Source organism: Balaenoptera physalus, assembly GCF_965194825.1.
Source record: "Balaenoptera physalus genome assembly, chromosome: X".
Lineage (NCBI taxonomy): Eukaryota > Metazoa > Chordata > Mammalia > Artiodactyla > Balaenopteridae > Balaenoptera > Balaenoptera physalus.
Window position 1 is genome coordinate 116347679 of NC_138903.1, and position 27392 is coordinate 116375070.

At 40.9% G+C, this 27392-nt stretch overlaps 1 protein-coding gene and 1 long non-coding RNA gene across 2 annotated transcripts in view; one reads left to right on the forward strand and one right to left on the reverse strand.

Moving 5' to 3' along the window:
• Nucleotides 1–27360, forward strand: part of LOC309652042 — a 496156-nt gene extending 468796 nt beyond the window's left edge. The window contains exon 2 of the long non-coding RNA XR_014258535.1: nt 20378–27360. This is a non-coding gene — a long non-coding RNA (uncharacterized lncRNA). The remainder of the gene's footprint in view (nt 1–20377) is intronic.
• Nucleotides 1–27392, reverse strand: part of GPC4 (glypican 4) — a 108237-nt gene that overhangs the window by 17770 nt on the left and 63075 nt on the right. The window contains exons 2-3 of the mRNA XM_082445346.1: nt 18214–18372; nt 4283–4674 (exon numbers count right to left, since the gene is read on the reverse strand). Coding sequence (XP_082301472.1) covers nt 4283–4674; nt 18214–18372 — 551 coding nt within the window. The remainder of the gene's footprint in view (nt 1–4282; nt 4675–18213; nt 18373–27392) is intronic.

The window sequence follows — 27392 nt, forward strand, 5'->3', positions numbered from 1 at the left end:
TCCCCATACCACTACACCTTAAATTAAAATCTCTGTTGAGCTGGTACTCATACTCCAAAAACGAAGGTAATGAATATTTTTTCAAATGTGCAAGTATTCCTTTCCAGACTTCTAAAAAGAAACATTACACTGATGATATATTTTTACATAATTTGTGTTTTGGCGTCTTTAGAAACTGATTTGATGCTTGAGTGTCTTATTATTATGTAATTTAGATATAACTCAACCTAGTTGAAGGGTTTGATTTCAAGTCAGTCCTTAAGTCAAGAAGATGCTCAGTAGTAAAGCAAAACATTATTTTTAAAGTTTCCAATTACAAACACAACATTTAAAATAGTCATATTTCTCCAAAAAAGATATACAGATGGCCAATAGGCACATGAAAAGATACTCACCTTCACTAATTGCTGGAGAAATGCAAATCAAAACTACAATGAGGCATCACCTCACACAAGTCAGAATGGCCATCATTAGAAAGACTACAAATAAAAAAATGCTGGAGGGGGTGTGGAGAAAAGGGAACCCTCCTACACTGTTGGTGGGAATGTAAATTGGTGCAGCCACTATGGAAAACAGTATGGAGGTTCGTCAAAAAAAAAAAAAAAAAACACCTAAAAATAGAGTTACCATATGACCCAGCAATCCCACTCCTGGGCATATATCCGGAAAAACACTCTAATTCGAAAATATACATGCACCCCAATGTTCACAGCAGCACTATTTACAATAGCCAGGACATGGAAGCAACCTAGATGTCCATCAACAGACAAATGGCTTAAGAACACTTGGTACGTATATACAATGGAACACTACTCAGCCATAAAAAGAGAATGAAATAATGCCATTTACAGCAACATGGATGGACCTAGAGATTATCATATTAAGTCAAGTATGTCAGACAGAGAAAGACAAATACCATATGATAGCACTTTTATATGTAATCTAAAAGATGACACAAATGAACTTACTTACAAAACAGAAACAGACTCACACACATAGAAAACAAAATTATGGTTACCAAAGGGGAACGGGGTGGGGGAGGGATAAATTAGGAGTTTGGGATTAAAAGAGACACACTACTATATGTAATATAGATAAATAACAAGGTCCTACTGTACAGCACAGGAAACTATATTCAAATCCTGTGATAAACCATAATGGAAAAGAATATGAAAAAGTGTGTGTGTGTGTGTGTGTGTGTGTGTGTGTAACGAGAAACTGTACACGAGAAACTAACACAATATTGTAAATCAACTATAATAAAAAAAATTTTTTTTAAGTCATAACAGTATTTTCCACTAAACAATTGGCAAGTAATGTTTTACTGAAAGTAAATTGAGCCCTATAGCTTGTATTCATTGTATTCTCATATAATGATACAAACATCTCTTAGGCAGACATGAGAATACAATGAATATAGAATAGGGATCATTTCTCCAAAAATTTAGGGTCATATTTGGAAATTAACTTTCTCAAAGAACTTGACAAAACTAAGGTACACAGAAATGTCTTTCCTGCTTTAAAAAAATTCATACCAAAAGCAACATTGGAAATTGTGATTATTTCCTTTTGGGTCACATACTGTTTATTGCACAGGTAAGTAAGGGTGAACAGTCAATCTTATTGATTTCCCACCAATCTTACTGGTGGTGAACCAATCTTATTGGTTCTCAGTTAATTCTGGGAACCATGTCAAGAAGAATGCAATACTGGGAAGCCTCGAGTGTTTATTTACCCTGGGAGGTGGCATGACGTGGACTAGACTTCTAGCCCTCAATCTTTTAACCTGCTTCCTTGGTTCGACCACCACCTTCCCCCTCAAGTTAGGGGTTCTGGAATCTCAGTTCTCTAAAGGGGCCCCAACGGGGCTAAGGGAGGCTAACACCACCGCAGGCTTGTGTCAGCCTGGTCCTTTTTCCCAGGAATCAACTCAGAGGGGGGGGGATGGTTAATGTAAAGAAACCACTTTCAGACACTTGCAAAGGGTGTTCTAGTCCTTGCTTTTCTCTTTGGCACACACATGCACACGCACATAGACGTTCAAAACCACATGGCATGCATGGACTTCCCTGGTGGCACAGTGGTTAAGAATCCTCCTGCCAATGCAGGGGACGTGGGTTCGATCCCTGGTCCGGGAAGATCCCACATGCCGCGGAGCAATGAAGTCCGTGCACCACAACTACTGAGCCTGTGCTCTAGAGCCCGCGAGCCACAAGTACTGAGCCAGTGCGTCGCAACTACTGAAGCCTGTGCACCTAGAGCATGTGCTCCGCAACAAGAGAAGCCACCGCAATGAGAAGCCCACGCACCGCAACGAAGACCCAATGCAGCCCCCCCCCAAAAAAAAACAAAAACAAAAACACAGCAGCACCTTTCTGCCTATTCAGCTTAGGATAAATGCGAGGAATTGCTGAAGGAGGGCAGATGTGTTAGGGGAACTACTATGTAATTAACTTTGATCTGGATTAACTGTGCATTGTTTAGGGACTCTGACACGAGCATCTCCAAGATTAATAATGGTTGCAGAGGCGGGGGCAGCAGTTCAGGATTCAGACTATTCCTTTAATTATACCCATCATCTCCCTACTTGCTCCCACCCACCCCTCATATGCTCCAACAATTTTTTTTTTTTGCAATTTATGATGAAAATATCAGGAGGAAAAGGAGTGAACAAAAACATACTGTAAGGAATTGTTTCCTGATGGCTTATGGCTGGGAAATGGGAACACACACACAACTGTAATAATGGAATGCAACCACCAACTAACACTAACATCCCCCAGTGCTAACGTGCAACAGCCAATAAGCACCTAATTTTTAAAATACACTATTCTTTGTCTTCACTCTGGTAAACGTAAGGTTCCTCGCTAGGGGGACCATGAATCCTGGTCTGCCCGTGTTATCTGGGTATAATTGTTTTTAAGCACCTCCTGGTTTGGACAATAAATTATATGGCTACCCTAACTCTGAATGAACTCTCTAAGAAGCCACTGGATTTATATTTTACTGTTAGTATCGTTGTCTAGTTTCTATTTTGACCACTCCTCCAGTCCTCAAAACAACCAAATGGGCTAAAATTTGGCTTTTCCTTTGAGGGCCTAAAGGTAACAGCACTAAGATCAGTCCTGCAAAGATAACTTTGCTCCAGAATATTCTATTTCTTCACTGGCATTGAGTCACAGAGGGGTAGAGGTGGAAAGGCCTCCAAAAGGTTTTCAAATTTCATCTTTTTTGGGGGGTGGGGGGAGTGAAGGAGCCATAGAATCTTTTCCCCCTTGAAATCATGTTCAAAACCCTACTACATACAACTGAGGAAAGCAAAGCTTCCCTGGTGCAGCCAGGAGATAAAGGCACAGATGCAGAGTCTCGCCCACTAGAAGAACCCTGTGTCTCCCTTGTCTCTCCTCAAGGAGGCCCCTGGGGTACCTCCTTAGCTGGCTACAAAGAACAGTCTGAAAAATACTGGTCTGGTCCAATTCCTCTAATTTACAAATGAGGAAAATGTGGCTCATTTCATTTGCTCTTTCCTGCTAGTACAATTCCATTCTCTTTCCTGGTAATTCTATAAACAAAGCCATTAAGTCAAGAGCAGGTGGTCCACGTTAATTGTCATAGAAAGGTCTGTCTTCTAAAGGGCTCTGAGTATACCTTATAACAAGGAAACATATAGTAATGGATGTGAAATTCTTTTCTAGACTTTAACTAGCAGGCTCAAACATAGTCACTCAAAACAACCAAATGTGGAGTCTATCTGTATATGTTTCTTTCTCTGAAGGAGAAGCAGAATAGGCGCTGAAAAGAATATGGAGGTATTAAATCCATTTTTTGCAAGTTTTTTTGTTTGTTTGTTTGTTTTTGTGGCTGCACGGCATGTGGGATCTTAGTTCCCCGACCAGGGATCAAACCCTCGCCCCCTGCAGTGGAAGCATGGAGTCTTAACCACTGGACGGCCAGGGTAGTCCCTAAATCCATTTTTAAAATTAAGGTTCCAAAGTGAACACGTATCCTGCTTCTAAGAATAGCTACCAAAGAAACCACAGGAAAGAATGATGTTGATACGTGAAGATGTTCATCGCTGTATTGTTTATAGCCACATGATGCACATGTATCAGGACGAAGTGTAGGAGACAAGAGGGGAGAGAAAGATGAGAAAAGAACAGAAGAAAAAGACAATTACTGTTGAGACGATGGAATTCTACTGACTTATTTTTCCACATCTCCCAAACTTTCTTTTAACGTGAAACAAAAGAAAACAATAACACAGAATGCAAACAGCGCTTACCACCGAGACTTTGCTCACTACATCTCTTGCAACTGCTAAGCCCTGAGCAAAAGTGCGGGCTGCTACAAATGCACGAGTGACCTGGAGCTTCAGTTTCCGAGGGACATCTCCAAAGGGCTTCAGCTGCTCCGTGTACTTGCTCACGCACTCCAGATAGTCGTCTGTGAAGTGGTACTGGGAGTTCACCAGGCGGAACATCCGCTCCAGGAGGCGGGCCCAGAAGTCATTCAGCATTTCTTCCAGGTTCACATTTCCCGCCACATAGTAGCGCTTCAACTCTTCGAAGAGATCTTTAAATAGCTCGGAATTTTGCATGTACAAGTGACCATATGTCTTCACAAACATGTCATTCAGGGATTTCTCCGCATTTTCAAGTAGTTCTTTGAAGAACTCTAAAAACAAAACCAAAAAAGAAAGGGTTCTCAGTAATTAAATAACAGAGTGCTTGCTTTTCAGGTAAATCTGAAAACTGGAAAAAAAAAATCCTGAAATTAAATTGGAAAACATGCTTGTATATAGGGTGGATTTCTTTGGGGGAATTTGGCATCTCTGATCGTTTGTCAATGAAAGGAAACCTATGTCACAAAGTCACGTGTGTCTACGTCTAAGAGAGGGAAAAAAAATGAAACTTTAAACGGACGACTTCTCAGGACTCCCTCCCTTCCTCCTTTTCTCATTTAGTCACAAGGTAAATAAAGAACTGGATAAAAATGGATACATAAAGTCTAAAACATGAGGTTTCCCAGAACTTTTTACTGTAAGAATCTAAACCAAAGTGGATAATGCCTCCTCATTGTAACCTGACACCAGGACAGGTGTTTTCAAGACATGCTGTTTACTTAGACATGATTTTTTTTTCCTTTTCTCCTCCTTACATCTACATGACATATAAGAAAACTGCCTGGGAAATGCCTGAGGCCAAGAAACAGAATGAAACACGCCACATAAGCAGGAAAAGAACTTCTCAGGTGTTCCCGGTGACATTAGTATAAAGTGGGATATCCAAGGTGACCTCGGGTTCCTAAAGGATTCATACAGTAAGACCATGAGATTAAGATAACATGGAAAAATAACTGGGAAAAAAAAAGAATACCTGTGTTTCTTGGGTTTTTTTCAGATTTACTTTTTGGGCACCGCATACCCACACAGCCTAAATGTTAAAGACTTTAATCTCTTAAATACAAATGTCAAATGAATTTCTCCTGAAGCTTTTCTCAGGAAGTTCCCTGAAGAGAGGAGCTAACAGTCTATCTGCAACATTAATCATTCTTAAAGACTCTATGTCTGGTATAAAAATAAACACCTCATGGTATCAAGTTTATAAGCAGGAAATGTAATAAATACCAAAGCAAAATATAAGGACCACATCAAGAAAGAAGCTGCCTCCAAGTGAACATGGAACAGAAAGGAAAATAAGACAACTCCTTCAAAGCCAGAAGAACATTAGTGATCTTCTCAAAATGCAATAGCGCTACAAAACCATTCTCTACCGTTTGCCTTTTATTTCCTGGGTTTTCTTCAGTGAGAGAAAGGGAAATCCCCATTACAACTGCACAGCTTGGCATTTTTACCAAAGTTCTCTCCCTGGAAGGAGGCCAGAAAGTACATAAGGAGCTAGGGGAATGATAATGAAAAGAGTTAGTCAAATCAGGTAGCCGAGAAGGCCGCCTCTGATTCTCTCCAAACCCCAAGTGGTTCTCGAGTGTGCTTCCATGGGCACACACCATCACCACCGGGACACAAGTTCTTGGACCCCACCTTAAACCTACTGGATCAGAAACTCTGGAGGGCGGGACCCAGCCATCTGGCACTCTGCTATACCCCAAAGTTTGAGAAGCAAGACTCTAGCCAATGAAACTTCTCCCATTTTGCCTCTCACTAGCAATCAGCACCAACCTGGGAACTGTGCTCAGCGTGAAGCATTCAGGGTAAGGGTTAATGTTTTAATTAGAGGAAAATATATTTCCAGTAAATTAGCTTTAAAATTTTTTGTTGCATTCTTGGGTGTCATTTCTTAAAGAGGTTTTGGGGATGGATTTTCTTGTGTGGAAGTATCTCTCAACTGAGAGTCGAGATGCAGGCAGCACTTTTCTAGACTTCAAAGTTGTGGAATCTTAAGGTGAGAAAAGACCTTAAATGTCATCTGGTCCACTTCCCGTACCGTCCTTGAATCACTAGCGGCCTTGCCAAGTGGTGCTGGCTTTCACATACTGGAAAAATAAAGCCTGGTTATTGAGATCAGTGTGGAAGCCTTGTGTCAATCCAGTGCTACTAATATTTCACCATCCAAAAGAGCGCATTCCAAAGGCAACCATAGGTCCTTCCTTAGATTGGATTTTTACTATATTGCTCATAAAATTGGCACACATCATTTAGTGTAGAAACAGGATGTTGAGAATTATTTGACTTGTGCTTTCATGACTCATTAAATAAGTAATTCTGAATACTCACTTGCATTTCTAATGAATGCTGGTTTTAAGGGTTGGGGCAGAGTGGCATGTCGAGCTCAGTTTTAACTGAAAAACACTATGAAATGTCACTACTTTTTTAGGCTTAAAAGTGTTCCAGGTCAAAGAAACGCTAAGACACTGAACATTTTATGGAAAAAATAAAACATTCTTAGAGATCCTCATTCAGGTCAACGGCCTATGGGTCGGTGTAGTTATTTATAATACAGCTACGAGCAATGATCCAACGAAGAACAGGACTGATTTTAACCCAGCATGCCCTCTGTCCAATATCACAATGGACCTTACTTTATTTCCTGGGACTCAAATTCTGCTAGGAAGGTTGTTTGTGTGTGTGTGTGTGTGTGTGTGTGTGTGTGTGTGTGTGATGTTAGCTTATATTTTCAGAGTTTAGTTTGGTGCTGTATACATATTAAACTCTAATTCATTTAATCATCCAGAAAATTGATTTCCTTTCCTTCACATTTTAAAAGATTCTTTAGTGTGGCCGTGTAAGTTGCAAATATAATTCCACTGAGTAGATTATATATAGAAATTCTACAAAACTGATATAAGGAGTTAAAATCTGCTAATTTGATCTCTCCAAATAGCTATGTAATTTGACAAGTATGTACTAAGTGGTTGGTATGGGCTCAAATCAAAGCACACAGCTTTGCCATGCATCTTAACCTTCCTGCCCAATGAGACTGTAATGAATATTTCTAGAACGATGAATTTTCTCCGTCCAATTCACCTTTACTATACCCGCCACTTTCCACACATGGTTTTATGGAGGCACCAGAGATTTTTAAACCGTCTATAAAATCCTTAATCTTTCATTTCATACAGCAAGTTTTTTTTGTTTAATATTCATCTATTTCACCTGCGAAGTCAACAGAACAAAAGTCAAGCGAACCAAAAGACCCAAACTCATTTCTCCTTAGACGTGTTCTTACTGGCCCTGGTAAATGGGGCTATTCTACCTATGCTTTTTGTCTCAGAGATCTTTTAAGGGTGGCAGACGTAATTTAAATGCTAAAATCCATACCAATTAGGTACCATATCAATCAAAGCATAATAATTTGCTGTAAGAAAAAAGGGGGGAAAAACTTTTACATCTATTTCTCCTATCAAACTAGCCGCTCTCATATGTTCTTGTAGATTCCTTAACCTCTCCACCTCCCCACCATTCTTCCCACATTTCCTTCTACAATGGGGGATAGAACACAAATTAGACATTCAGGATCTGGTCCCCAGCCACCAAGAGCAACTTCATTCATTGCTGCAAAGCTCATCTCCACTTTCCCCCGCATTATTTAGAACTCAGAATCAGATCTTAACTGCTGAACAAAAACTGTGCAGGTCTGAGACACCTAGCAATCATCCCATTGTAAACATTATGTCTGAAGCCAATTATAAGACACTTGGTGGCTAAGAGAGAACCAGCCAGGAGCAGTATAAACCAGAGTTCCACCAGGATCAGAAGCTGACTTAATTGGAATTCAGATCTCCCTTGCAGCAACTGCTTGTATTCATGAAAAATGCTGCTCAGAGAGTCTGAAAGAAGAGTGAGAGAGGAGACAGTTCATAAGCATTTTAAATATGGTGTCTGTGAGCAGGGTTTATTTCTCCTTCAATTTTCAGTTCGGGGGCTTAAGGATTTATGTTCCAAGGATAAAGCAACTGTTACACCTAGGGCTCATGAATGACCACAACATAGGAGTGGAAATAAACACTTTAATGTGCTAGGATCTAAAGCAGCATGACACAGTGGGAAAAGCATGGGCCCTCTCATTTATGAGCTGTGTGACCTTGACGGGACAGAAGATCTAAACTCTCTGAGCCTCTGTTGCTTCTTCTTCCATAAAATGGGGCTATTACTGCTCACCTCATATGGATAATGGCTAGCACACAATAGCTGCTCAATGAATGGACACTATTCATAATATGTGAAATGATGTTACTGTCACCTTCAGAGTTTCCTTATATCTACAATTATTGAAAAAGAAAATAAAACCTTTCAAGGCTGGTTTTTATCTTTCTTGGCAGAGTCAAATATTATCCATCTGGGGGGAATATAAATTAAGCCAAAGCTGCTGGAGAATGGTTAAGAAGACCCAAGGCCTTATAAAACTGAGAACAATTCAGCCAAAGGAAATGCTTAATGGCTCTAGCTTCCAATTCTGTGAAACGTCCCAGACATCTACGAGGGTGGAGCAACTCCTGAGTGAAAAACACGGGATGAAGAAATCCAGGGAAGAGATTTTACATGATATTACAACACAGAGTATCATACACAGCACACGTATATACAAAAAGATCGAGGCAAAGAATCAGGGAAAGGAAAATTGAGAATTAAGCTGCAGGTCAATGCCCCACCCTCCCCATGTATTTCATCTGCATCCTACCAGAAGCACCTCAATGCAAGGGTTGAGCTAGGAGACTGGGAGATTGGGAGTGTTTTCTGGCTCTAACATCTGATTATTCTTAATGTCAGTAGTACCAATTTAACATGGAAAAAAACTACTAGAGAGAAAAGGCAAAACCTTTCCATATAAAAGTTTTCTATGAAAGTATCCTGTCTTTTACAAAAAGAAGAACATCATGTACTTCTGGAACTTCTATCCCCCGCCACTTGTCTTGCATCAAATAAACATTCAAAATTCTTGAAACAGGTCAAAAGACCCTCAGTTCTGCTATTAAATGCCATTAGCTACTACTTTATAAACAATCGACTGGCTATTGATTAATGTGCTAGAATGCATTCTAGAATTAACCTGTGATCTGAAGAGACTGGAAGCCCTTTCTATTCAATCCATTTGCTTGGTGCTATAAATTACCCCCTTGTATTTATATTATTAGGAAGCTGCCTTTTACATATAAGGATTAATTTCCTCTTTAATGTGAAGGCTGTATTTCACAGCCCTGGTGTAACGTGCAAACAGTTAAGTTACCACATCCACAAAATTCCTGAGAAAGAAGTCTCCTGGTACATGCTACAAACCATAGTTCTCACACTGTTAAGAAAACTCAGAGTTATAGCCATCCATTCTTTCACCCAAGATCAAGTACTTGATGAAGAACAGCTAACATAAGCACCTACAAATGGAAGGGGGGAAAAAAGGAAATTAAGCAAGCATTTTACTGACTGAAACCAAAGACTATCTCCTCCTCTGTCTTGCTTTTTTGGTCAAGTCTGTGTTAAGTCTCTAACAGGCACATTCCTCAGGAGTGCCTGCGAGGGAGGGCATGGTGTCCTTTGAGGGAGGGCATGGTGTACTAAAAGGACGTGTACTTGACTAACAATCATCAGCTGTGGCCCAACAATGGTCCTCTCCTAGGAGGAGCGGGCCATTGCCAGCTGAGGCCCTTATTAGGGGCTGTTAGCATATGAAAGGGGGCTAGGGGACCCTACCACTGTAGGAGCAGCCCTTTCTTCCCAAGGTTACTTCTAGTAGTTAATGCATTTTGAATGCTAATTCTCTCTTCGGACTAACTTGGCCACGGACACACGGTCAGTACGGTAAGATCCCTTCCCCTGGACCGCATTCCATTTCTAGCAATGGTACTCCCAGCACCAGCTAGCCAAGTCTCTTTAGCACAGCCGAATTCCTTCTCACTGAGAAGGGCCCATGAGGGCATGTTTAAGAAAGCTCTGAGGGAACTTTCCTGGTGGTCCAGTGGTTAAGACTCCACGCTTCCACCTCAGGGGGCATGGGTTCGATCCCTGATCGGGGGAACTAAGATCCCACATGCCACGTGGCCAGCCAAAAAAAAAGAAGAAAAGAATGCTCCAAGGCTGAAGCAGTGTTCCAAGTGCTCCATATACTAACCTCCACATGGACCTATTATATGACCTCATACACAAACCTCATAATACAGTCTACCTGCTCATGATCTAATATCAAGAGAAAAATCAGGACGCAAAATGGCACAATCGGTTATGATTCTGATTTGTATGTATATATATACATTGTCTACCTGACCAAAAAAAGATGAGGTGCACACAGTGGTGTTGGATGGGTGTTAGGGAATCGGCGTGATTTTTTTCAATGTTTCTCAATTTAGTTCACCCCAATTTTGCAGTGACACAATTGGAAAAGTAATCTATCTCATGCTTTCGAAAATGACTTATTTCCCTTTATTCTATTCATCCGACTTAAATGCTGGAGGCTTCGACGCATTTTTTTCTACTTCTTCCAAACTGTCTACAGTGAGCACTGTAATACTGAAAAAAGAAACCAAACATGGCAAAACACCACCAAAGCAGTTCTTACATTTTTCATTTAAAAATACCGTTTTTTCCTATAAAGTATTCCTTTCAAATTGCAGCAATTTGAAAAATATGGCAAGGTATGAAGAAAACAAAAATGCCCATAATCCCACCATTAAAAGAACAACAATGGTTTATTGAATTTCTTTCCTGCTTTTTCTGTGAAGGTATGTATTGTCACATGGTTGAGGTCATACTGTATTTATACCCTGTTCTCACGTAACACTGTATGCTTAGCAGTTCCGATGTGATTAAAAAGCCTTCAGAAACATCAGTTTTAACAACTGCATACTATGACACCATACGAACAGATCATAATGTAATCATTATGGGACATTTAGGATAATTTCCTATTTTTCATTATTACAAGTAATACTGTGATGAACATTCTTGTACATAAATCTGTATGCAGATCTTTCTTTCCTTGAGATCAAAACCTAGAAGTACAGTTACTGAGTCAAAGGATATGAATGAAGCTATTTGAAACCTCTGATACACTGCCAAACTGACCTCCAGAAAAGGTATGCCCATGTAGCATTCCCTGCTCCAGTCCTCTGTATTATGAAGAGCTTCAGATTCTTGAGGGGGGAGGGGGAGGGGGGAGGGGGGAGAGAGAGAGACCGCGTGCAAAGAGCGCGCAATAGAGATGGGCCAGGACAATGAACAAGAAAGGCCTGACTGGCTTGGGAATTCTCTCAGTCAGAGTCACTGCTAGATCAAATAAGCCCTTTTCTTTGCTGGGACAGACAGACGCATGGAAAAAGGGTGAGCAGAGATGATCAACAAGGCTCTCAACTCCCAGGCTCAAAGCACAATGAACCAAAAAATAGATAAAAGCAATTCGGCTGAAGCTCTTCTGTGTATTTACTCGCCTCCAAACAGATCGGCTGCTTCTTGCTGACGCCACGCCTTCTTTAAGAAGCCACAGCTAATAGCAGAGGCCCAAAGAGAGTGTGCTCAGGGCCCCCTGGAAGCTGCACAAGCATTTTCAATGAGACGGCCAATGCTACAGCCACAACCGGCCACACCTGAGATAACAACTCAAAAAGGCAGAAAACCTTTGTCAATACAGAAAAGTGTGTGTTTTATCTGAGCTCTTGATTTGATTCCATTAAGCTGGCAGTGGCTTGTTCTCATCACGCTTCACAGAGATTATCAAAGAATTAGCAAAAACACCCAGCGTTTTAGTCTCTTTTGCCTGGAAAGGAAAAAAAAAAAAAGAAGAAGGAAAATAGAACTGTAAAGCACAGAGCAGCAGTGCTTTCCAACCAAATCAAACATCCATAGTATGATCTGGAAGGAACACTGCGTTTGCAGGAAGGTCAGAGGCCTCATGTCTTTTTCTGTACTTTCGGGGCTACTCATCCTCCCTGCCGCACTGTAGCAGAGGTTTAAAAAAGCTACAGATTTTAAAAAGACATCTTAATGAATGAAATCTGAGGTAAGGATTAAAAAACAACCGTATGTTGTATGTACGTCACACATTTCTATGACACATTTATCTTGAGGATGTCGAAGACTTAAACTAAAGACCCGGGAGGTCTTCACGAGGTCAGTATGGCCGTGCAAAGGACAATAAGAAAACCATGCAGCTGAAAAATGCTTGCAGTCAGGGGTCAGGAAAATTCCAGAAACTTCAGCTTAGCCAACAGCCATGAAGCTTAGTTGGCTATATTTGTCTTTCATGGGCATGGGAATCCGAATGCCTTCAACTCGCTGAGTCTCCACACTGCTGAGCCTACTGGCCTAATGAGGTAATGGCCAGGATGAACCACGGAAAATTTTTAGTCACTGATTAAAACAGAAATTTGGCTCAATATGAAGAGTGGCCACCCTTTCCCTTAAGCTCTCCAGCCCCCTTGTTTTCTATCATTTCACAAAGGCAGGACATGAAGCACTCTTCAGATAGATAGGACAATTATTTCTTTTATGTGCGTTTTAAGCTAATTCAGAACATTTCTACTATTATTCGAGTTAACAAGCTTCAGGCTCATGGGAGGGTTTTCAAAGACCCAGTGAAAGTAGCGGAGGGTTAAGAAATGATAGGAGGAAAATAGAGGGGACCATGCAGACGCCTAATTAACATCTTGTAAGACCTTGCACTGAAGCAGCTGGTCTAGTCACATGTTGAGAAGATTCACAGAATTTGTAGAATTGAAAGGGTCTTTTAGAGAGCGCCCAGCTCAACCCCTTCATTTTATGGATGGGAAAACTGAGACCAGTTAATTGCCCCAGGTCACAGTGCGCTCACAGCAGAAACAGGCTGACAACTCAGTGGGCTCTGCCTCCTGGGCAAAGTTGCTACATTTGCTCCTACAATGGCAAATGAAAGTAGTCTTCCCAATGCACTAGCGTCAGACAACATCACTATTTTCTTAAAATTTCTTTTAGAACATGTAAAAACATCTAGCAAATAACTTGATTCGGGGAGTTTGCAAGCAATAATCTATCTTTGTAGTTGTTAACATCATTTTTGCTATGTAATTCAGAAATATATTTAACATGGCAGCTCTAATCTTCTTAATCTATTTGGGTTGTTTGATTTCGCTCTGATTCTTTTAAAAACAACTAGTCTCTCACAAAATGCGACATTTTGGGCCGGGTCTTTATGTTGTGGTCCCCAAACACGGATTATGCCGCACTTCTATTGTTTCTATTCCTTTTGCCAAGCAATTCTTTCAAAGCCCCCTGAACGGAGTATCTGATTAGCATATTCATGAGACAACTGATTCAGCTATGTTAATTAGCAATTCTACTTCAAAAAAAAGAAAAATTCCCAAAACTGGCCAAGAGGGGGAGCAGCTAGCTCTGTCACTAAAGTTTTCTGACTCTGTGTCTCTAGCCCAGGATAGTCGATTTCTGGTATGGAATATTCTAAGTCAAAGATTAGATGAAGGAGATTAACGTGTAAGAAAATAAAGAGGTGAGTCCTTAAACTCAGAGGCGCAGGTTTAAAATATGGGAAATCTGAGAATTGGGAGGGGGGAGGTGCTGCCTAAGGAAGTTCTTCTGTACTTCAGCCAGGTCTGAAAACACACACACGTGCACAGAGTTTACAACTTAAAAACTGGTTTATACACTGTAGAGTCTCTTTAGAGGTGCAAACAATAGAAAATTACATGTGTAGAACAAAAAAGGACCTTAGAGATAAGTGGACTGACTCCAAAATGCCAGCGCTGGTGCTCAGACTGACCAGAGCTCATGGAGGCAGAATGATAATGGGATGCTTTCTGGTAAAAGAAGGCTAATGCCCTAAAAGCCTCGAAACCTTATTTTTATTTGAAAGTTTATTTAAAACAAACAAACAAACAAAAAACCTTGTTCCTGCCTTAGAAAGAAGTGGTATCTCATAAACATGACTGAAGTTTTGATGACAGATGAAGTTGCCTGAGCTCAGGATCACCACATCAAAGTTATACTGTAAACTTGGAGATGGCAAAAAATGCTCCTCTGACGTACTTTGACCTCCTATGTTCCCATGTGTCCTTTGCTATTTCCTCAGTACTTATCCCCAGCCTTCCTTATGCCACCTTGCTGCCCCATTTTGGTTCTCCAGTCGCCATCTTGTTACTCTGCCTAACTTCCTCCCTTCCATTCACATCAATAACCCAGGGTTTGGCTTTTATACAAGCTTAGACAATTCTTTGACCAAAGCACTCCACCCTTGAATTTCTGAGAGTCACCACAGCCCCTATACAATTTCACTCAACATCGTCTTCAGGCCTTGTGGAGTACTGGCAGGTCATAATTGCCAACCTTAAAAATCAATCAGGGCTTCCCTGGTGGCACAGTGGTTGAGAATCTGCCTGCCAATGCAGGGCACACGGGTTCGAGCCCTGGTCTGGGAAGATCCCACATGCCGCGGAGCAACTCGGCCCGTGAGCCACAATTACTGAGCCTGCGCGTCTGGAGCCTGTGCTCCGCGACGGGAGAGGCCGCGATGGTGAGAGGCCCGCGCACCGCGATGAAGAGTGGCCCCCGCTTGCCGCAACTGGAGAAAGCCCTCGCACAGAAACGAAGACCCAACACAGCCAGAAATATAAAATTAAATAAATAAAAAATTAAAAAAAATCAATCAATAAATGCAGCACCCACTTGAGGATTACGGTTTGTTGGACACCAATCAACTGAGATATTACCATATAAAAGCAGTTAATTGTCTCAGAAAGCCTAGCTTGGAGGAAATATGCAAAATATCCCAGCTCTGTTCTGATCTCCAGGCCAAACACATTTAGGCTACAACTCCTTCCAAAAAATTTAAATCTATGCTCCCTACCTTTATTGTCTGTGCCATTGTCTAATTTGAAGTCAGAAGAAACAAGCTGGGGTTTCATCATCATTTTTCATGGGCAGTTTTGAAACTGATAAACAGCGTTAAACACATTTATTGAAGGTGAAGGCTGGTAGGGAAGGGCAAGAGAAACTTTTTCTGTCCTTTTTTTTTTTTTTTAATTTTATTTTTTGGCTGCGCTGGGTCTTCTTTGCTGCAGGTGGGCTTTCTCTAGTTGTGGCGAGCGGGGGCTCCTCTTGGTTGCAGTGTGCGGGCTTCTCATTGCGGTGGCTTCTCTTGTTGCAGAGCATGGGCTCTATGTGCACGGGCTTCAGTAGTTGTGGCTCGCGGGCTTAGTTGCTCCGTGGCATGTGCGATCTTCCCGGACCAGGGCTCGAACCCGTGTCCCCTGCATTGGCAGGCAGGTTCTTAAGCACTGCACCAACAGGGAAGTCCCTTTCTGTCCTTTTTTAAAAAACGTACGTTAATACTTACTGATAAAACTTCCCTGTGTGGCTTTTAAAAAAGTACACACTGGAATCATATGAATAATGCTATAAAACCATGGGGAGTGAGAAGGGGAAAGAATAGTGAAACTACCAGGCCCACTGGCAAGAGAAATCACTAAATGTCTGTGCACTCCACACCTGGAGGAGACACGTCTAAGAAGAAATGGGGTGATTTGGAGGCAGTGACCTTGGAAGTTGGAAACTGCCTCATCTCCACTGTATCTTGCTACTGACAGGCTAGCCATTTCTAAAGAGCAGGAATTTTCCCTTCTAAGTCCCATTATTAAACCCCCAAGTGGTAATTTTTAAATATCAGCATCTCAAGTTTTCAAAGATGACTGTCTGATTATCTCTCTAAGTTTTCTCCTCAAAGGAAAAGAAATTGCTTCGGTTACTGTCTTGAATGAGAAATGCCATTGTCAAGAGAATACCATTCTTTTCAATAATCATACTGATAATTTAGTGGCCAAGAGACAGAGGTGGTCTAATGATGTCTTTTGCCAATAACACTCATCTTCACGTGGTGTTAACATAGTTAACAGCCTGTGCATTGGGGATTATAGAATAATAAACAGGATATATAGATACATAAATTATTTCCATCCATCCAGGGAAAGGAGATAAAGACTAAACACAACTCCACATACAAAGCATTGGGGGAAATGGGCACAATAAATGGTACACTACATGGAAAATTTTAGTTCAACTACATTACAAATTAAATATGCTTTTGTCAGGGCTTCCCTGGTGGCACAGTGGTTAAGAATCCGCCTGCCAATGCAGGGGACACGGGTTCGATCCCTGGTTTGGGAAGATCCCACATGCCGCGGAGCAACTAGACCCGTGAGCCACAACTACTGAGCCTGCGCTCTAGAGCCCGCGAGCCACAACTACTGAGCCCACGTGCCACAACTACTGAAGCCCGTGCACCTAGAGCCTGTGCTGCACAACAAGAGAAGCCACTGCAATGAGAAGCCCGCGCATCGCAACAAAGAGTAGCCCCCGCTCGCCACAACCAGAGAAAAGCCCGCGCGCAGCAATGAAGACCCAATGCGGCCAAAAATAAAATAAGTAAAATATAAATAAATAAATTTATTAAAAAAATATATATATATAAATATGCTTTTGTCGTCTAGCCTGGGAACCGACTAACACATTAAATCAGTTACCAGTTTCAAATAACGAATCTCAAAGGCAACATTTGAAATACAACCTGTTCTTTAGCTGGGGGCTGCCTTATCAGCTAGATCAAGTCTAATTTAATCCCACTTCTCACCATGGTAATGAGCCCTTTGCAGAAATGCTCAAAGACATTTCACGTCTCAAAAATTTGCCTTGTACTTCTTCACCACACAGAATGTCAGGAAAAGCATGCTTCAAAGGTACTATGTAATTAGAATGGCCTTTACAACAGGTACAAAGGAAATCATTCCTATTAAAATTAAATTTACTTCATAACGACCTGCAGACTGAGTGAACAGCACCAGAGAAAGGAACCCTGAGGTGTTTGGACCCCATACTCTACTTCTGAAAGTCTGTTATCTATTACATTGCTTCAGATACGATTGAAGTGCCTCTCTTCTGGCTCAGATTGTCTATTTCTTCACTCTGAAAAGAAAGTGTGCATGTGAAAATCTGTGTTTCGCAAAGGGGACTGAAATGGGTTTTCTTGTGGCTTTAACGTGGATTGACCAAAGCTTCAGCTAAAATGAGGCCAGGGATGGTGCTGAACTTAATGAAGACTGGAGCCCAGGAGCTACCTCTGGGTCACTGCTGCATGAGCTTTAATCCTGTGTTCTACAGGGCTTCTAGGAATTCTAGTTGGCTTTGAGGGATCCATTCTGAAATTTAATTTGAAGTCCAGCATCTGCAGAATCTCTGTGGTTATTTTGACTAAGTTTTCAGATGCCTGCTTTTTATTAGGAAGATTTTTCTTTAGTGACTTGTGTCAACAACACTATTGTGTGTTCACCCAAGAATATAAATGAAAGCATTTAAATTAAACTACTTTAATCTCTTTTTTGGCTCCTTGTGACCATATTTCCATAATGGCTACCATACCGTACAGATTCTAGTGTATCTGGAAGGATTCTAGCAATAAAGCTGTAAGGCTAACTTGCCCCTGGGGTCCAGCCAGGAGAGCCTCTTGGGAGAAAACTTGAACACTGAGAGAAGAAAGGCACTTGGGAAAAGCAACTGTACGAACTTCACTGGCAGCTCGTAGGTGTGACTTGACTAAAAGGTGTAAGATGAATTCAAGGGAGTTCCCTGGTGGACCAGTGGTTAGGACTCGACGCTTTCACTGCTGTGGCCCAGGTTCAATCTCTGGTCAGGGAACTAAGATCCTGCTAGCCGCATGGCAAAAAGAAAAAAAAGAATTCAAGAACAAAGCAAATATCTACACTTACTTAGACCAAAGTTCCAATACATACCATCAAACTTCTTGTAACGGGACGCAAAGACAGCTTGCAAATGATTGCACTGTTCACTGACCACACTTTTGAAATCATCCTTACTTTGCAGGCTGTACTTCTCCTCCATCTCTTGGGAGCAGCAGGTATAACCCTGGGGACAAATCTTCAAATGATCACCTGGAAGATAAAATGTGGGACAATCAATCTCCATCATCATTCATCAAGTCCAAAACGGAAGAGTTTGATTTAGGTGCACATGCTTGGCTTCATTTCTCTCCGTGATGTTCCTGCAAAGGCCCAGGCATCATGCGTATCTAAGAAGTTTCATTATACTGAAAATATTGATTTCCTTCTTGGAAAAATAAGATAATGAAGCCATCTCCAAGAGACAAAAGAACTTTCTAATCAGGAAGATTGTTATCGTACAGGAAAAATCAGTGTGGCCAGTAAAGAGAGTATCATTCAATATCAGTGGAAGGCTCGCATAAATTCTTCGAGATTTTATGCTAAATACTGTGCAAGTCATGCAAATGAGACACAGTTTTTCTAGCTTTGGGAGTTTACACTACAAGAGAGGGTACCGTTAATGAAGAATGATTTGTAAAATACGTGACAACAACCAAGAACTGAGCAAATATATAAGCAATTGATGTGGCAAACAGAGCAAAGGGATAAGTGCATTTCAAGGAGTTGCCAGCCAAGAGGAAAGAATGGAGTCCACGCTGGGATTTGAGTCTATGGTTAAGTCACAAAGGGGGATGTTAAATGATTCTCAGTTTTAAGATTTTCTTGTTCAGCATCTTCCGTACAGATGTTAGACACTATAATATTGACCTTTATGATTGTGTGAGGTGTAGCCACTTGTCCAAATACAGATGAATGGCTTGCAGTAAATGTCGCCTTTAGGTAGCCCTAAGGGCCAAGAAAATGTCAAAGACATGCAGACCATCTGCCTCCCCTACACCAACGGCATTCTGTTTGTGGTTTGGACCTGAGGGTTTGGAGAGCTTCTGCCTTGTTCCTCCTCTGTCACAGACCAAAAATTGTGCTTTGAACAGACCACGCCTCTCCCTCATAATGACCAAGAGATATGGCGCCACTCAAAAATAACCCCACCAGGTACTATCACGTTAGTCACACCAATATTCATTTGTGGGGTATAGGGGCCCTCGTATCATTTTCTACAAATGTTTATAAGGATCCACCTTCACTGTTCCTTCTGTTACTGCAGTTCATGTTCCATGACAGACAAAAGGGGTCTGAAAAGACCTAAGGTCTCAGGAACTCAGGAAGGCGTATACTGAAGGCATATGAACCTATCAATGGTAAGTGTGTATATTCAGTCAAGGAAGGAGGAATGAAGAGCAAAATCTTTTTAACAACACTAATCATGGGAGCCGATGGCCATTGCTGCTTCTTGGCTGTGGGTGCTTAGAGGAAATAAGTCTTCACTTCGGACAGATACCAAAGTAGTTTTGCGGAGGGGGCGGCTTTCAAATAACATGGTGTTGGCAATTTATTTGACGAACACTAGTACTGTCAACTGCACAGATGCAAATAATTACATAATCAGATATATTCCTGATCATTCTTCCTTCCTGGCAATTCAAAAGTAGGGAGAGTGTTATTGCCAGACAAAAACGGGTACGCAGCATTAAAGGACTTTTAAAGAAGGGGAGAAGGGAAACATTCTTCAAATAACTTCCTCATCCAGAAACTGCTAAATGCTTCATTTGGCATTTTTGAAACCCTTGGTCAACCGATAATTCTAACAAAGGCGGGGGGTGGTGGGGGAGGCACAGGGAAGAATGTGAAAGCGTTTAGAGCTGTGAGGTTGCCGAACATCTTAGATCTCATTAGTGGAAGAAGCTTAGTTTTCTGGAAACATCTTGTTACAACCAAAAACAAAACTGCCTCTTGACTGGCTTAACAAGTTCACAGCAGGCCTTTGGTACTGGGACACCTAATTAACAGAGATATCCAGTTGTCTCCTGGTTTCAGGGTTGAGGATCTCCCCAAACACAATCTTAATACATAAAGTAATACAAAGGACCCCCAACTAGTACAGTACTTGATGTAGCTGTATTAAAGTATCCATATCACTCTCACACACAACAAAGAAAATTAACTGAAATGCTCACAATGAGAACTCAGGACGTAATGAATTATAATAAGAGAACAGCGGGCTTCCCTGGTGGCGCAGTGGTTGAGAATCTGCCTGCCAATGCAGGGGACACGGGTTTGAGCCCTGGTCTGGGAAGATCCCACATGCCACGGAGCAACTGGGCCCGTGAGCCACAACTACTGAGCCTGCGCGTCTGGAGCCTGTGCTCTGCAACAAGAGAGGCCGCGATAATGAGAGGCCCGCGCACCGCGATGAAGAGTGGCCCCCGCTTGCGGCAACTAGAGAAAGCCCTCACACAGAAACGAAGACCCAACACAGCCATAAATAAATAAATAAATAAATAAATAAAAATTAAACTTAAAAAAAAAAAAGAGAGAGCAGCTACTTTTTAAAGATTTTCACAGGCTAAAATTAATCATAGGCTGGTTTTCAAGCCCCTGCAATGATTCGATTGTGGTAATGCACTGAATTTCCGAGGCAAAACAGTTCAGAGTCTGGAAGCGAATCTATATTCACCTAATCTTAACATGGTTCACACATACAATAAACGAAAGGGTCATTCATTGGATCTTATCAAAATAGGCGTCTATGACCAAGGAAAAAAGCACCCTTTTTTGCACCTCCAATGCACATATGCACAGACACACACACAGAACCTAAAACCAGAAAATTCGAAGAGACAGCAGGAAAGAATACTTTTCTACATGTAAGAAGGTGCTAGATGTTGAGAGTTTTAAATTTTTGGCACTGAACAAACACCCTTCAAAAATGGGTCACAGCAATTAAAGTTTTACTGGTGACCGACTGAACTAGCCAGCAGCTAAACAAAAGGCCCGTGCACTCCGCCCACCACCTACCCACCAGGGGCCCTCAGCAGGACCTTCGGGAGACCTGCTGATATCTGAACACTGGAACACATTTATTTGTTTTGGCAAAAACTAAGGAAAAAGAGTCCACGTCCATGTTACAGAGAAGATCTTTACAGGAAGACTCTGTCTAATGGTAAAGGCTTGCCTTGTGGAAAGGGTGACAACTGGGTAGATACCTGGCTAATGTTTCTGCTGGCAAAGTCATCTTCCCCTGAGTGCAAACAAGCCACTCCAACGGGCCACTTTTGCCCATCTGAGCCTTGCATACACCACGTATTCTGTGTTTCTAAAAAGCATTCCTTGAAAATGTAATCTGACATTCTTGCCAAAAGCCCTGTCCAAGACACACTTATGAATTAAATCCCAAGCCACACATGGGCCAGTGGGGATTCAGTGCCGTAACCAGTTTCCGCTGATGAGAAGTTACTAGGAAGGAAAAGGGGACAAGTCTTGGTGCATCTGAAAATGAAACTACAGCTCTGCACTGTACTAAGAACTCGAGCAACTCATTTGATTTTTAAAACTTGAATATTTCTACTGTAACACCAAAAATGGTTTCTATGATTAAAAGCCAGGGCATACGTATCAACGGAAAGACATTCCATTTTGCCTGTTGGAGACTGCTTCTAAAATGCTGTGTCTGAATGAGACATGCTTTTTGTTTCTGGAGATCTCCTCTCAACCTGGTGATCCTGTATACTTCTTATTTAAGAAGGATGTCACAATTTGTTCTTTAGGCTGAAAGCGTTGAGCACAGGGACGACGGGATCCAATGTGGGACAGGAAGATGACAGCCACTGCAGGGGAAGCGATGAGCTCATGCATTTAAAAAAGGGAGGGGGGGGTGGCCCTAGAGGATTCTGATACATACCCTTCCTGAAGAATTCCAGCTTGAAAGGCTGAAGCATTAGAGCCACAGAAGAACCAGGAATCGAAGTTCATCCAATGGTTTGAGTAAACAGTGGGTTATGATCTACACCCATCATTTGCCTCCTCTATTTCCCTAACTCAACCTCCTGCTTCCGGGCCCTTCTGTGTTCTTCTCCATGGCCCTCTTCTGTCTGCTTTCCACTCTCTTTTCACTCTGCCCATCCTGTTCTCTCTTACCACACTTCACCTCTTCTAACTGCACATAATGTGAAACCGAAGGACTTTTTTGTTTGTTATACTTGTTGAGAGTCCCCTGTTCTTAATTTTAAAAGCAGGTGAATTGAAGGCTTTATGGATTTCTAAGAAAGCACCTAAATTAAGTTGCTTTTTGTACATGGCCCTCGATTAGGGTTTTTCTTTGTGGGTCAGTGGCCCTCAAAAGAAAAAAGGTCCCTTAGCCTTGTCCTCGGAGGCTTGGATGAGAGTCAATGAAGCGTGCTTTTAAAGCTTAACTCTGTGGCATTAAAAACAAAAAAATCACTTGAAAGAGCCAAACTTTTTTCAGTCACACCAGCTCTGTGTAATTTCTCTTTAGTCTTAATATCAATGCCTTCGTTTTTCAAAGCTGAACAAAGACAATCACAATAAATTACTACTCAATCCTGCCGAGTGTGTGGATTGGTTCCTTTTTTTTTTTTGAAGAACTTCAACTCAATAGTTAAAGAAGCAGGCATTGAATATGAGGAATCTAGTCCATCCTTTAACAGGGCTCTGCGGCGGGCAATCTGTAGAACTGTGCTTTCTCATTTTATTTCATTTATTCCTCCCACCAAAGGCTGGCTGTGATGTACAGATGGGGTGCAGATAATGTCCATTTATTTCCAGTTACTCATAACCCACCTGCCCACATTAAATGTTATAAATGGTGGTTACATTCTCAGGCCAGCTCCCAGCCTATTTACTATCAACGTAACTACTTCTAACTGTAACTTCATTTTTTTTCAGCTTAGTATCATATTTTATTGAAGATGCATTTAAAATAACATCCAGATTCATGTCTTTTTTACATAAAAGGACATTTTCTGTCAGTGTCATGTAAAAGACGAGTAAAGGGACATTATTAACATATTTTATAATAAGATTCTCCCTGATACACCATTATACTCCAATTTATTTTTTTCAGTAATATTTCCACATTTTACGTTTATTAAAGCATACATATACTTGTTTTTTTTATACAGCAGGTTCTTATTAGTTATCCATTTTATACATATTAGTGTATATATGAAAATCCCGATCTCCCAATTTATCTGTAACTTCATTTTGAAGTCCAAGTAGAAACCAAGAAAATGTCTCTCAGATTCTCACACATTTTGGGGGACATGATGATAGGGGAATACTTGTAGTTACCACTAGGGTTTCAACTTTCTATACCTGTAGGAGATAAAGTAAATGTCTTCAGGATTACTCCTCCAGAGTCCTAAATGGAGGAAACAGCAGCCAGAAATTTTTATGGGACACAATGCAGAAAACCCAGGCGTGCCTGCACCAGCACGATTTGGACAGCAAACATTCTCTGTAGCCCAACTCATTTTACCAAAAATGCAACCAAATGCCTTTGGTAAAGAAGAGACACACAAACTGCACGCTAAGGGTGGGGGCTGCAGTGAGGGATATTTGAGAATAACAGACTGGAAAGCACTTAGGAAAACTGCCAATGTAAGAGATTCGATTTTGCAATGGCCTTTCATGCAGAAAGGGATTTGGAGAAAACTTAGCTCCTTTTTCGTGTGTTTTTTAAAATTTTATTTTGTTGACGTAGAGTTGATTTACAATGTTGTGTTTAATTTCTGCTGTACAGCAAAGTGACTCAGTTATATATATATATATATATATATATATATATTCTTTTTCATATTCTTTTCCATTATGGTTTATCACAGGATATTGAATATATAGTTCCCTGTGCTATAGACTAGGACCTTGTTGTTTATCCATTCTATATATATAATAGTTTGCATCTGCTAATCCCAAGCTCCCAATCCTTCCTTCCCCCTTGGCAACCACAAGTTTGTTCTCCACATCTGTGACTCTGTTTTTGTTTCACAAATAGGTTCATTTGTGTCATCTTTTAGATTCTACATATAAGTGATATCATATGGTATTTATCCTTCTCTTTCTGACTTACTTTACTTCGCTTAGTATGATAATCTCTAGGCCCATCCATGTTTGCTGCAAATGGCATTATTTCATTCTTTTTAATGGCTGAGTAATAGTCCATTATCTATATCCACCACATCTTCTTAAGCCAATCGTCTGTTGATGGGCACTTGAATTTCTTCCATGTCTTGCTTATTGTAAATAGTGCTGCAATGAACACTGGGGTGCAGGTATCTTTTTGAATTAGAGTTTTCGTCTTTTTCTGGATATATGCCCAGGTGTGGGATTGCTGGATCACATGGCAACTCTACTTTTAGTTCTTTGAGGAACCTCCATACTGTTTGCCACAGTGGCTGCACCAATTTACATTCCCACCAATAGTGCAGGAGTTTCCTTTTCTCCACACCGTCTCCAGCATTTATTATTTGTAGACTTTTTAATGATGGCCATTCTGACTGGTGTGAGGTGGTACCTCGTTGTAGTTTTGATTTGCATTTCTCTAATAATTAGAGATGATGAGCATCTTTTCATGTGCCTACTGGCCATCTGTATGTCTTCTTTGGAGAAATGTCTATTTAGGTCTTCTGCCTATTTTTAATTGGGTTGTTTGGTTTTTTGTTATTAAATTGTAGGACCTGTTTTTTATATTTTGGAAATTAAGCCTTTGTTCGTCGCATCATTTGCAAATATTATATCCCAGTCTTTTCATTCTGTTTATGGTTTCCTTTGCTGTGCAAAAGCTTTTAAGTGTCATTAGGCCCCATTTGTTTATTTTTGCTTTTATTTCTGTTGCTCTGGGAGACTGACCTAAGAAAACATTGGTATGATTTATGTCAGACAATGTTTTGCTGTTCTCTTCTAGGAGTTTTATGGTGTCTCATCATTTTGAGTTTATTTTTGTGTATGGTGTGAGGGTGTGTTCTAGCTTTGATTTGCATGTGGTCGTCCAACTTTCCCAACACCACTTGCTGAAGAGAATGTCTTTTCCCCATTGTGTATTCTTGCTTCCTTTGTCAAAGATTAATTGTCCATAGGTGTGTGGGTTTATTTCTGGGCTCTCTATTCTGTTCCATTGATCCGTACGTCTGTTTCTGTGCCAATACCATGCTGTTTTGATTACTGTAGCTTTGTAGTATTGTCTAAAGTCTGGGAGGGTTATGCCTCCAGCTTTGTTCTTTTTCCTCAGGATTGCTTTGGCAATTCTGGGTCTTTTATGGTTCCATATAAATTTTAGGATTATTTGTTCTAGTTCTATGGAAAATGTCATGGGTAATTTGATAGGGATTGCATTAAATCTGTAGATTGCTTTGGATAGTATGGCCATTTTAACAATGTAATTCTTCCAATCCAAGAGCATGGGATATCTTTCTATTTCTTTGAATCATCTTCAATGTCGTTTATTAATGTTTTGTAGTTCTCAGCATATAATTCTTTTACCTCCTTGGTGAAGTTTATGGATACTTAGCTCTTGACAAGGGGTCTTAAAGAAGTGAATTTAAAAAGCTTCCAAATACTTGATACTATCTGTGTCTTTTATTCTGTAGGCCTAATGGTAGTCTGGGGATAAGAAGACTGATCTGGGGAGTAAGAAATATGGGTTTGAGTCCCAGCTCTACATGATTCACTGTAGGCTCTTGAAGAAGCCCTTTGTAAAGAAGGAAGCATTATGAATACAGTGCAATTACAAAACCAAGACAAAAATGAAGAGCATCTATTATACTGATAAGCTACTGCATGAAGTTCTCCAGGAAGAGACTTTTCTGATGACTTGTACTAGGTGAGGCAGAGGGGCCAGGAGAGCAGCACCTTCTTTCTTCCAGCTACTTCAGGGAAATTTCTTATTGGAGGCAGAATTTAGGGGAATAAAGATAGCCAGAAAAGAGAGCATTATCAATTAGGAGTTCAGTGGCATGCGTAAGTGATGGGGAACTGATGACAAGTAAGTACAGACATTTATTTAAAGGGCCTTCAAAAGAAAAGCCTTGGGAGCCTAAGGAGACATGATGACGAGATATAATGTGGTACCCCTGGCTGGGATCCTGGAACAGAAAAAGACATTAGGGGAAAACGAAGGAAATCACGCAAAAACTTACATCCAAATGTTCATAGCAGCATTATTCAAAACAGCCAAATGTCCAACAATGGATGGATAAACAAAATGAGGTGTATCTGAATAATGAAATGTTATTCAGCCATAAGAAGGAATGAACTTCTGAAACGTGTTCCAACATGGTGAAATCTGGAAAATACTATGTTAAGTAAGGAGCCACTCACAAAAGTCCACATATTGTATGATACCATTTACATGAAATGTCCAGCCTTGGTCAATCTATAGAGACAGAAGGTGGATTAGTGGTTGCCTGGGGCTGAGAGGGCAGGGTGGTGGGCAGGGGGATGGGAAGTAAGGGAGGGGTTACAGCTAAAAGGTATGAGATTTCTTTCTGGGATAATGAAAATGTTCTAAAATTGATTTTGGTGATAAATGCACAATTCTGTGAGCATATTAAAAGCCACTGTATACTTTAAATGGGTGAATTGTTTGGGATATGAATCATACCTCAATGAAACTGTTAGTAAAAACAAAAAAAAGCTAAGGAAATCGGAATAAGATACAGACTTTAGTTAACAATAATGCATCAATATTGGTTTATCAATTGTGACAATGTACCACAGAAATGTAAGATGTTAATAATAGGGGAAACTGGGTTTGGGGTATAGGAAAGCTCTGAGCTATCCTCGCGAATTCTGTAAATCTAACTCTTCTAAGATACATTTTATTTTTTCTTTTTTTAAAAAAAGCAAGCTTTGGACTTCCCTGGTGGCGCACTGGTTAAGAATCCGCCTGCCAATGCAGGGGACACGGGTTCAAGCCCTGGTCCGGGAAGATCCCACATGCCACAGAGCAACTAAGCCCATGTGCCACAATTACTGAGCTTGCGCTCTAGAGCCTGTGAGCCACAACTACTGAGCCCATGCGCCACAACTACTGAAGCCTGCGTGCCTAGAGCCCGTGCTCCACAACAAGAGAAGCCACCACAATGAGAAGCCCCTGCTGGCCGCAACTAGAGAAAGCCCACGCAGCAACGAAGAACCAACACAGCCAAAAAAATAAATAAATAAATAAAATTTAAAAAAAAAAAAGCAAGCTTCAGTTTTCAAAGTAAAAAGGATCA